The sequence below is a fragment of the Abrus precatorius genome, unplaced genomic scaffold, assembly GCF_003935025.1.
Source record: "Abrus precatorius isolate BTA unplaced genomic scaffold, Abrus_2018 Scaffold10, whole genome shotgun sequence".
Classification (NCBI taxonomy): Eukaryota; Viridiplantae; Streptophyta; class Magnoliopsida; order Fabales; family Fabaceae; genus Abrus; species Abrus precatorius.
Genome location: NW_020874292.1, coordinates 7,395,904 through 7,408,137, shown reverse-complemented (window position 1 = coordinate 7,408,137; position 12,234 = coordinate 7,395,904). Strand labels below are relative to the sequence as shown.

General features: G+C 30.8%; 1 protein-coding gene and 1 pseudogene across 3 annotated transcripts; one reads left to right on the top strand and one right to left on the bottom strand.

The window, feature by feature from the left end:
* Positions 1-2,705: 2,705 nt before the first annotated feature.
* On the top strand, positions 2,706-5,022 carry LOC113852832 (RNA-binding protein 38-like). Of its 3 annotated transcripts, XM_027483208.1 has the most exons (8): positions 2,706-2,850; positions 3,018-3,117; positions 3,238-3,492; positions 3,577-3,703; positions 3,850-3,976; positions 4,077-4,116; positions 4,327-4,528; positions 4,630-5,022. In XM_027483208.1, the coding sequence occupies exons 3-8, from the start codon at positions 3,283-3,285 to the stop codon at positions 4,698-4,700; spliced, it is 777 nt and encodes a 258-aa protein (XP_027339009.1). In that variant the 5' UTR covers positions 2,706-2,850; positions 3,018-3,117; positions 3,238-3,282; the 3' UTR covers positions 4,701-5,022. The 3 variants fall into 3 exon arrangements, with proteins under 3 accessions (XP_027339009.1, XP_027339010.1, XP_027339011.1); XM_027483209.1 differs by lacking the exon at positions 2,706-2,850 and having other exon boundaries at positions 2,946-3,106; positions 3,859-3,976; positions 4,630-4,796; XM_027483210.1 differs by lacking the exon at positions 2,706-2,850 and having other exon boundaries at positions 3,083-3,106; positions 3,262-3,492; positions 3,859-3,976; positions 4,630-4,796.
* Positions 5,023-9,778: 4,756 nt separating this feature from the next.
* LOC113850750 lies at positions 9,779-11,180 on the bottom strand (annotated as a pseudogene).
* Between the last annotated feature and the right edge of the window lie 1,054 nt (positions 11,181-12,234).

The following is a 12,234-nucleotide window of genomic DNA, read 5'->3' as shown; positions in this document are numbered from 1 at the left end:
GAATTAAAAATTATTTAATTTGAGATAAATGTTCAAAAGACACATGTCATGATAAAAATACACAGTTGCATATGGAGAGCAAATATAAATGATATCCCATTTGAAAATAGTAACTATTCAAAATTATAATTTATTGACAGATATATGATAATAAATCATTCAGTAATGACAAGCTCAGGGAGAGAGAAAGGAGTTTTCAATTATGAAAAAATTTTACATAACCTTGTGAATAATAACACAAAATGGGTTAACAAGGCTCAATACAATTAATAAATAATTGAATATTTTAGCTATATTGACCAGGGTTTAATTTTTTGCACGAATAAAAATTTGATGAGAAAGATAAAATTCATTTTACTGATTTAAAGTGATAGTCAAGTGAGCGATACCTACATGCCCCAAAAAAATGAAATCAAGATTTGTTTTTGGTCATTGCAATGTATTTTTCAAACAAAATTTCTTACATGTTGTACTGTTCTTGTTATTTTACTTATTTGATCCAAACTATAATTTTATGTTAAAGATATTTAAAATTTTAAATTATAAAAAAAATGCATGCATAATTAATTTAGATAGAATGTAAAATAAAAGTGAATGTTTTAAAATAAAAATAATGGAATTAATTCATAGGAATTTGAATTTAAAATTCAAGCAAAAAAGTTCAAAATGATATTGATCATTCTTTTAGGGAGAGTAGTTTAAAACATGAAAATTCTGTAAATATTTTTTTATTTATATAGAAAAAAACAATTTCAAGATAAGAAAATAAGCTGTGGGTGAAATATGAAAAGAAAAGAGAAGAAAAATTGATATAAAAATAAATTTTTTAGAATAATTAATAGAATACATAGTATAAAAAATTAATGAAAGTTAAATTACGTATTTAAAGTAAAAAAGATAATGTTAGTATAGGATAATAAGATAACTATGGATAAGCAACTGCATCATGCTACAGTTAATAACTCCAGAGGATCCGGTTCCTTCGTAGTTGCTAAGACTTGTGTTTTCTTTCCTTATCTACACCAACAAGATTGTTTCACCTAAAATCATCAATCACATTATATCAAAATCTATAATGAAAATGCGATAAGTGGTTTTTTGACTCTCTGTCTTTGAAGCCTAACCATTAATCTCATTTGTCTCTTTTGCACTCGTCACAGTCTATAAGCATATTATTCAGTCCCCTTGTTCAATTTGAATAAAGAAGTCCACTTGTTACATTTACCACTGAAACACTACAAAATTCTCCTAATTTTTTTATTGACACACATGCATATAAAATTTCTTTTACTCTTCGCAACAGGTGTCTTTTCAGATTAAATTAGATCAATTTAAAAGAGAAAAACCATCTGATTTGATTACATTAACTTTCTTTACCATTCAAATTGCTTGAAAACAACATCCAATCTACAATGATTTGAGTTGTACTGTTTTTATTTTATCAGAGAGTAATAAATAAATCTTATTTTACTTGTTTTATGCATTTTCTACAAAAAGAATATACTACAAAAATCATTATCTGATAAAAAAAAGTACAAGACACAAAATTTTTAATTAATTTTAAACAAATATATATATATATATATCAGTATAATTTAAAGAATAATATGGAAAAATATTATTATTATTATTATTATTATTTTATAAATATATACTTAGATATGTGTGATATGCTAGTTTGATAAAAAAAAGTATACTTATGTACTTAGTTTTTGTTTATATTGGATTAAATTGAGTTTTAAAATTGAATTCAAATTCTGATTTAATTCTATGAGAAAATGATTTTTTATTTCTGATTTTTTTTACTTCAATTTTTTATAATTTAGGTTAGATTGGTTCAATAATAAAGACCAATACTAGGCTTTGCCTTTTGAAATAGAAACTCATAAGTCATACCTAGGATGCTAAAACTAATGAGATTAAAATATATTTTGATTCAAAGAATGCGGTAGGCTAAAACCCATCAAAATCATTTTCACTGCTTTTGTTTTTCTCTCCTTTGATCCAATCAACAAGGCCTCCTCATCATGTGAAAACGAACTTTACAATACACTACTTTTCAAACTAGAAGGTACCCTGAGTGGCTAAGTTTAACCCTAAAGGGGTGACATCTTTTTTTTATCATATAAAAAGTACATTACCTAAAAAGCTAAACCAGATTGGGGTAGACGAAAATTTAACCCTCAAAACCAAAAAGGATAACAAGATCAACAAATGAATGGATAAAAAGGTAAAAATGGGATACAAGTGATACTATATACCATAAAACTTTTTAGTGTACAATAAAGGGCAACTTGATTGCCTCCACGTTCTTTTCTGTTTACAAAAATGGAAATAAGAGGAATTTGATGCTTATAGTTTGGAGGGTCAATGAATTTTCTTTTTCTGCGTGGTCCAAACGCCCCATATGGCCTCTACACATTATTCCACGCAGTAAGCATATTAATATCATATTATTATAATATGGAAAACGAATAAATGGGGATTAAATAAGTGATGGCACAGATGAGAGAAGATAGAAATTTGAATACAACCAGCCACGTATCATTGGACCCATTAAAAGTTTGGAAAGCTTTGATATGGGCAAACATATAAAACGGTAGACCACTACTTTTTACACACTTAATGTATTTATCAAAACACACATTACCATTTGATTTTAGCATTATGTCATATAAAAAATTTGTGTCACCAGATCTATCGGCATCCATAGAGGTGTGTGTTGATCGTTTCGTATAGATAGAGTATGAAAGGCACTCAACAAGGAAATTAAAAAAACATTATAGAAAATATTTACAGTACTATTTGTTTTATTTTACATGTTCCTTCTTTTGTCATTTTGCCAACTTTGTAAGTTAACTAACTCTCCCAAATCATGATATTCATAAATAATTGGATTTTGTTGGGGTAGTTTCCTTTTTCTTTTCTTACCCTTTTTGGTTCTCTCTGTTTCTCTGCTTTTACTTGCTACACATTCAACCCTTCATTACTATTCATTCATTAAGTTTCTTGTTAAGGGAATCTTCGTCGTGGAATCTGAGGAAACATCAGTATGAAAATCAAGGAGTTTTCTTCGCTATAATGAACGAGAATCAGTAGAGCACATGTTGATAGAAGGTTTTTCTCTGGGATTTATTTGATTGATTGTTTACTGTTCATGCTAAACAACCAACCAAACGGCTATTCTGACTTTTTGATCCTTGCTTCTACTCTTGTTTCTGTCTCTTGGTTTATTAGACGGTGTTTAAGTCTTTCTTTCAGGGCTTTGTCAATTGAATTCAGATGTCACAGCCAAGGCAAAACAAGATGATGATGAGTCCAAACGTTGCCAAACAAGTTGGTGACACAACCTATACTAAGATCTTTGTTGGAGGACTGGCTTGGGAGACAAAGAGAGACACCCTTAAACGCTATTTTGATCAGTTTGGGGAGATCTTAGAGGCTGTTGTCATCACTGATAGAAACACTGGAAGATCAAAAGGATATGGCTTTGTAATACCCACTTTAGCACTTGCTATTTACTTATTGGTTTCTTCACTCCTTTCACTTCAATTTCTGCTTTTTTTTCTTTCTTAGGTGACCTTCAAGGACCCAAATTCTGCAATAAGAGCTTGCCAGAATCCCTATCCTGTGATTGATGGAAGGAGAGCTAACTGTAATCTTGCATCCTTTGGAGCCCAAAAATTTAATCCATCTATAACAGGTCAAGCCTTTCACTTTCTTTGTTTTAATTCTAACTTCATAATGATTTTATAAAAATGACCTATGTTCCTTGCATGCAAACATATTCATAGTTTAGTAAGGTTGAACACTTTGACTCATCTTACTGTGTCCTTTTCCTACTTTCAGATGTTTCAGGAAGGCAAAAATTCAGTAGCCCTTCATGGAATACAGCACCAATCCAATTTCAAGGCACCTCCTCCACTTACTATAATCAGCACATACCACAGTATCCATTTCCGTATCCAGCTTATAGGTATGCAATTCAAACATGTAAGAGTAAGATGTTTTATATTTTGACAAATTTATTTAGCAATTCATCATATTCTAAATAAAAGTTTCAATCCAACATTCAGGTATCCTAGTTATCCTCCCCCACAAGACTTATATGAAATGGTTAGTTTGCTCCTATACCAGCTTTGGATTACTAAATTTTATAAAGCTACATATGACCAAAATTTATATCCGTCTGCTAGAAAGCTACATGTGACCAAATTTTATAAAATCGTTGTTGTTCACATAGGGAGCTATTTATATACATTATATAAGGATGGATTAAACTTTATTCTCACAACTTTTCAATTTGAATTTTGTTATTCTCTACAGAACTACAATAATGTATATAGTGGACAGCAGCTTCCATTCCGCTGGTTTCCAGCATATTGCCAACCCTTCTATGGCCTTAATAGACAGTTTATTCCAACAGCATATCTGAAAAAGGCACAATTCCCTGACATGTCACCTCAAGAGTTCACAGTTGTTGGCTTATCAGAACCAGTTCCAGCTTCTCCTTCAATTTCTAGCACTGGTTCAGTATCTAAAGTCTAAACAATGCTATAATTTTGTTCTGACTAAAATATCCAAATCTTGAACTAATTTTTAAGGTGGTTGTGCATTGAATGAAAACAGGACTAGTCACAGGAACAGTGCCTGCAACAGGAGTGTTAGAATCCCCCCAAGAACAGAAATCCTCAACTTAAGCTTGTGATACTACATCAGAGAAAGGAAAAAGAAATATGACACTGCTCAATAAATTAACCAGAAAGGTCTAAGAACATGCCCAATGAGGTGGTCTAGCAAAGTAACTAAATCAAGCAATAACGTGTTGAGGTTTTCCATCCATTGAACAGGTGATCTTAGAGACCAAACACTGATGAAATGAGTCGTGGATTTGTTCGTTGTCTTGAATTTTCACTTTCGAGAATTCTAATGCACAGCATTCATTCTTCAATTTTCCTTTTTTTTTTTTCTTTTTTAACATGGGATTTTTTTAATATAACTAATTCATTACTTGGTTCCTCGATCATAGCAAATCTATTTCATTTTAGCCGAATTAAAACTCAGTTTTGGAAATGTTTTTCTTCGAAATCATTCCTTAAAGATTGACAATGTATGCTAAAAGTCCAACAATTGCATCATGTATTCAAATTCGGTTCATTAGACTAAAAAAGCACTGACACATTATTAATTTATAATTAAATATAATAATTAATCATTTGCGGAGACAAATAATTATTTTATGTGAATTTTCAGAACTGTAGAATATGTAAATTGACGCGCCTTTAAACCGGATTTTGTAAATTATGACAAGATCCACCGATAAAAACCCAGTTAGAATTTTTGATGTTCCTCTTTTTCCTCATATTATTTCGTCATGTAAAAAAAGTCAGAGAAAGAAGGGAATAATTTATACACTTAAATTAATCAATTTGAAAGCAAAGTTTAGCGAAACTTTATCTATAGTATACGTGGATTATATTGACTTGGTGATTTTCTATATAAAGTAAACGAGAGCCTCCCTTTACAAATGCTAACTCTGCAGCTAACGTACCTCGTTTCGTTATCCACTTTCACAACAGCGACGGCAAAAATAGTTGCTCATAACGTATAATGGTAAGGCTATATTAGTGGATGATTGGGTGGAGAATAACTTTAGGAAATTATTTTTTTGTTTTTCTCTAAGATGTTGAAAAAACAATTCTATTTTAAAATAGACTGATTTAAATACACATTAAAAGTATTATCAAACATAATCACATTTTTGGATTTGATTTAAAAAAGGTTAAACAGATTAACTTTGTTATCAATTCAAAATGTTAATTTAACTTAAAAAAAAGATCCCATCTTAAAAATTTACTTTAAACTTAAATTATACGCAAAATTGACTTGGAGATAAGTTTCTCTACCCTCCATGCCTAACCAAATAATTATGAAGACGTGTGTTTGGTGGGTCATTCTAATCTTAATCAGCATTTGAATACTAAATTTACTTTCGGAAAACGTTTGCTCGTAGCAACGATATATACACGATCAGTCATCTTAATTAAATCATCAATTGAGAACTAAACACTACATTCACAAAACATTTGCTTGTAGCTTAAGGAGTTATATACCTTCTTTGCCCGACCAAATAATGACTAAGACATATACTCTCGATTATCAATCGAGCATTGTTACAAATCAGCAAAGCCAGTTATACCCACTGATTTGGTCCATAAATGTGAAAGGTCAACTATTGATGAATATTTATGGCATTAATCTGAACAAGGAGGAAGTGAAAAAATTATTGAGTGATTTAGAATTATGCTATTCTAGTTACTTATATTATTTTATGTATATAAATATTATAATTTATTAAAAACTAAATAAATATCACAATATGAATGATCGAGAGTACATAGTTTTAAAAAAAAATCGAGAAAGTAGTATGATCGCTAAAGAAAAGAAGAATTTTAAACTTCAGCACAAGAAATCACTATTATCTTAGGTTGAAATTTCAGAGATATTGTGTGAACAGTCTCCATACCACGTAAAACCCAATAACTTTGTAAACTTACTTTCCAACAAATACTTGAAATGTAAAAATATAAATAAAAATATATATTTTTAGAAAATAAATAAAATATATTTTTACAAACAATTAACTTCTCTTTGCAATAGAATGTAAAATGTTTCATAAATTTATCATCTATTTTTTCTTTAGTAACATTCTCAGCATAAATACACTGCGTGTCCTTAAACTTAATTGATTGAGTTCATACTAATACGTGTTTGTTCAAATGGAGGAGGCACATATCGTTAAATTTGTGGTTTTGAATTCAATTTCAAAATTTGTGTATATATAAAATATTGTTAAAAAATCATTTTAATATCTAACCAATAATTATATTGTACTAGATAGGATACTATTTGGTCTTATCTCTAGGAAAAGGTAACAGAGTACCCCTTCGGTGTAATATAGTTGAATATTCTTTGTCAGATTAAAAGGTAATTAATCCAATTAAGGGTAATAATCAAAATATTATTTACTTTAATTAAAGGGTCCAAACTAAGGCTGACTCAACAAGTTCATTAGCCTATAACAATACCTATAAAAAGAAGGTAGGAAATACAGGTAAAAGATTGACTTTTCAATATAAAATAGTATTTATTGCTCAGAACTAAATCCTGACTTCAGCATCGGAGTGCCTTTTTGCAGGTACTCTTCCCACGTCAGGCCACATCATCAACAGTTAGAAGGACGTCACTGTTTTAGAGTAAAGATCTAAAGACTAGTATTTCTCTAATAGGAACATATATGAAGAGATTAGTCTCTCTCCATAGAAAGATTTGGAAAAGAAAATTAGCTGGCTACAGGTCAATGTAAAGAGCAAGTACAATTTTAATATATATATAATTTGTAAAAATATTTTAGTTATTGTTAAAATTTATTGAAAAATATAAAAGTATAAAAAAATAATTAAATTAGTAGTAAAAAAGAGTGAAATTTATATTTTTTCTTGAAAAAAATTTTGATTAATAAATAAGAGTATGTTAAAAATTATGTTGGTAGTATTTCTCTTTTTTAAATCCAAGCAGGTTCAACATTTATGTATGTGCTGTTTATTTATTTGTTTCGAACGGTAAAACACACTTTCGATTGCAATTTTTACCAAAATCACTAATTTTTTAATTCTCTTGAAACGGAGTTACAGCACTCTTCCAACAAGCTCGTAATGGGTTAAGTCAAAATCAGTTTGGATCCAACTTTTAACTTCCAAAACGACTATCCTCCTGTTCAGTGGACATGCCTGGCCACATGTTTTTGTTAAAGTGGGTTTTGTCTAAATTCACACACTGGTTGTCAATTTTTATTCAAAGAGAGAAAAATTATAACAGAAGAAGGAAATTGTTCAGCTAGAAATAAAACCATAGATGAGAAATTCTTAAATATTCAAAGAGTAAGAAACTGTTGTTGCCCTGAACTATATAATGTGTACTATTTTAACTATGTGGATCACCGTTATTTTTAATAACATTATAATTAAAATAATATAGAACAATTACTATTTCCTTTTCCAATGAGACTATTCTCTTAGTATGCACTCGTAAATATGACTGGTAAATGGTAACTGGGAAGTCGTACAAACCATAAAGAGTGGGAAGGAACTCTTTCCCTAATGAAAATAAACTGCTATGGAATTATTTTTTAGTAAAGACGTTGCCTCTTTGAATATATGCACAATACTTTTTGTTAATTAGAAACACTTAAGTTTTGTTAATTAGAAAACCTACCAATGATATATGCACAATATTTTTTTTCTTTTGAGACCATTTAGCTGAAAATTCCTCCCCCATCAAAAAGGAAATGCAGAAATAATAAAGGACAAAAGAGAGATGACAAAGGACAAGATCATGTCACATGCACTTAAATCACACACATATTCTTTCGTATCTACTTAATTTTTATAATTTGATTACATTTGGTACCATCATGTTTTTCACACACTTGTATTCTCGCTTTATCATCAAGTCACAAGGGATATAAGGATGTGGACTGGGCATTTTACCTGAGGAATACCTAAGGATTCTGGTTTGAAATCTTAGAAGAAAAGAATATGATAGGGAAAAAAGGTGGAGGAATTTCACATTCTTTGATTAGTATGAGAAAAAGAAAAAGAAAAAGATAATGGAATCTGAAAGTGCAATGCTAACTTCTTTTTATTAAGAAAAATAAACTTTTCTTCCTTTGTCTGGTTTTATTAAGAAACCCAATTCGGGTGGGCATTGCGCCTCCACATTGCCCCCGACAAAAATTGCAATGCTAACTTCTTTTCTTTTCTTTATGACATTATATGATTTATGTAACTCGCCCTACCTTGTAAAACAAGCTTTATGTGTTGTCATTTCTTTTCTTCCGGGCAAAAAGGTTAGAGAGAGAGAGAGAGAGAGCATTGCCACATTCTTAGATCAAAGCACTCCATAAAACTCAGTAGAAACTTGGCTATTTAGAAATAACCTTTTAGTGAAAAAACCGCTAATAGAAATCAAACACAAGAACTACTATAATGGACATGTTATGGAGATGAACAATCTGTGGCTGGAAACACAAAATCATACCACCACAGCTTAGAGTTCCAATTGCACTCTAAGCCTGTAGAGTAGCAACGTGGGTCTGCCGTGGCACATTTTGTAAAAGTGGGCTAGCCCACTTAAAAGAGATGGGTTGAGGGCAGCTCGCTTAAAATTAATAAAAAAGATAAAAATAATTAAAAATAATTTTATATTAACAAATTTTAATATTTAATTAATAAATATTTATATATTATTTTTAAAATATAAAAGCATTTTAAGAAACCGGTTTGTTTAAGTTCGCATTTTAACAGGCTAAAGTGAAACAAATTAAGCTAGTCTGATTACCCATTTTGATAGATTATGTAGACCAGATAGTCCTCTTTGTCATTGGTCTCAACCTTGAATGAAAGAGGACAAAAAAAAATCTTAATAACTAAAGAAAGAAAGACACTTTTTTTGAATGGTCAAAATTAAAAGAAAAGTATGCATAATTTTTTTAAGTGATCATGTATACTAGCTTTTAATTTTTACCATTCAAGTATATTTATATGATTCAGATTTACAATTAATAATAACTAAGTCTTATTTCATTACATTTGAATTTATAATTTTCAGAAAATTAAAATGAGAATTGTTTTCACTGGTTATGTAGTTGTAGCAGAAGAAACACAAAAAAGGCCAAGCAGTTCCTCTGGCAAGATTATAAGTAAGAAGAGATCAAATCCTAAACTGCCTTCTTGTCAATATTTGTGCAATAAATTTTTCTTGAACACATCTCCCTATCTTCTTCAGACACAGAAATATAGCACCATTAAAATGGTAAGACAAAAAAGAGATGCATTATCAGCTGACACGCGTCAATCATCTCCTAAATGTAATAATAGACATCTCTAACAAAGAAACCCCTGGGCAAGAATGTTGGATTAACAGGTGCAATGACAGTCTTTTAAGGTAGCATTCTCAAAATGTAATTTTCCAGACAAGTTCAAAGCAGCCCCTGCACTTTCTGCTGGCACAAAACTTAGTGAAAGATCAATAATAATTGCAGCTTATGAATAACATACGTTAGGTGGTCATGTTATCTTCATCTGTAAACTCAGTGAAGGGAAACCAAAGAATTGAATTACGATCACCACATACACGGCAATCATCGATCTATAGCCAAGAAAGTTGAGTTGATTTAATAAAATGGTCAAAAGTCATCAAGGAGAAAACACACATTTTAACAAAAATAACCATTTCTACCTGGCCGCAGTTAAGAAAGAGAACTGCCAGCTGCTCTTCTAACCTATATTACTACAAAAAACAACTCTTCTGTAAATGAACACACATACCAGGCATTGTATCGGGACTGAAACAAGAGAACACAAGAAAGCTAAAGTGTGGCCTCCTAATCATCTCCTCTCTTTTCTCCATCTGTGTCTTAAGATTCACTCGTCACTTCCCATTATTATAGCCATTCTTCCTCTGAAACAAATTGTCATCAAGAGTGAATACAAGGTATTGAAAACCAGCTAGTAAACAAAGAAATCAAAACTATTCATCCATACCCTTCTGTTACTTTGACTGTTAGGATTACCATAACTATTGAGAAGTATAAAATCGTTAGGTAACTAAACCCAGCACCAGGTTCAATTAAGTAGCCATGATTATTGGTTAGTGATGGAGGCACAAATTCCTCATCCATGGAATTCAACTTTGACAAAAACTCTTCCAAATTCCTCATTTCACGCTTGAAACTTTCACCCCTTTTCTCCCCATGCATCCCATACCCATCATTGTTCACTCCATTTGCGTGCTTCTGAGCCTTGTACTTATTGTTATTGCTGTTAGGAACTGACACGGTGCTGGTAACTCTATTGGTGGTTGACATCACCATTGTTCAGATTCAGATCGCTTTTGGGTTTCGAATTCCCCACCCCACCTGAGTCCGATAACACTACACTGTTGTCCAAATTTTTACACGAAGACCTGATTTTGGCCCCAACATTCTCAACAACCGCCATAATCATTTGCCTACAGCTAAAATGTTGTTACCATTTTACCCCTATGCTAAAAGATTTTTCTGTGAATTTGTGTCAGAAGATTTGTAAAAAGAAAAACAACAATTGGCCCAGAAACCCATGTTTGAAAATGAAAGCACACCCGATATCTCCCTATAATTTTTCCATTGACATACGATCAAACTGAGAAAATTGTCAGGTACAACTACTTCAAAACCCCACAAGAGAAAAATGGTCAATTATGTTATGCATACAAAGAAAAGCGAGAAAACTGGTGAAGGAGAAAGAGGTTTATCTTATTAATTTACTTAATAAGATGATTCTTGTAGAGAGAGATGAAAAAGGTTTTTTTTTTTTTTGTCGTGCAAAGCTAGGAAAATAAAGGGTATTCTTCGAATCGTCCGTTTTCGCTACACTGACTGTTTGGACCTTCCTGGGAAGAACGTCCCAATTTGAGGATGATGATGATGAACGTATCGAAGTTATAAAAAAAATTAGACCCAAATTTTCATTGATTTACACAATTACACATTCACACGTGTCATCCATCATACATTTTAGGAGTGCATCGTGCATCCGCAAGGGTACATGGGAAATCCAACAAAAGGTAGTTGTTTAAGGATAATGAAATCTTTTAGAAGTTAGAAAAATATTCTTGTCATGTATTTATACTTTCTTGGTTTTTTGAGGTTTCATCACGTTGAAAATGATAGGTTAGGGGGAGCTCATCTGGTTTATTATTTTAGCATTGTGCTTAAGTTTGGAAATGTAAGTAAAATGTAAAATAAAAACATTAGTATTAATATTTATACTTTTATTTTATAAGTTTTTAAATTTTGTAATTTATTTTATAAATTTCATAATTAAATTTATGATATAATTCAAGGCGAGAATGACGATGGCGCCGGACTAATTAACCTATTACTCAACCAAAGTGTGTATAAAGGTACCAAAATATAAAGTATGTATATTTGATAATTTTATGTGTATTGTATTTACAGAACCCAGTGCAGGTGAGTCACATCTAAGGTGTGAATAGAGGTTAAGCGAGTTTATACTTTAAATATATGAAATATTCATGTGTTATAGGTTTTTTTGACATTGTGAGCCAAGGGTTTGATTAACTTCAGATCCTTCTTGTAGTTACTTGTTATTTATATTTAATGATCAAACTTAA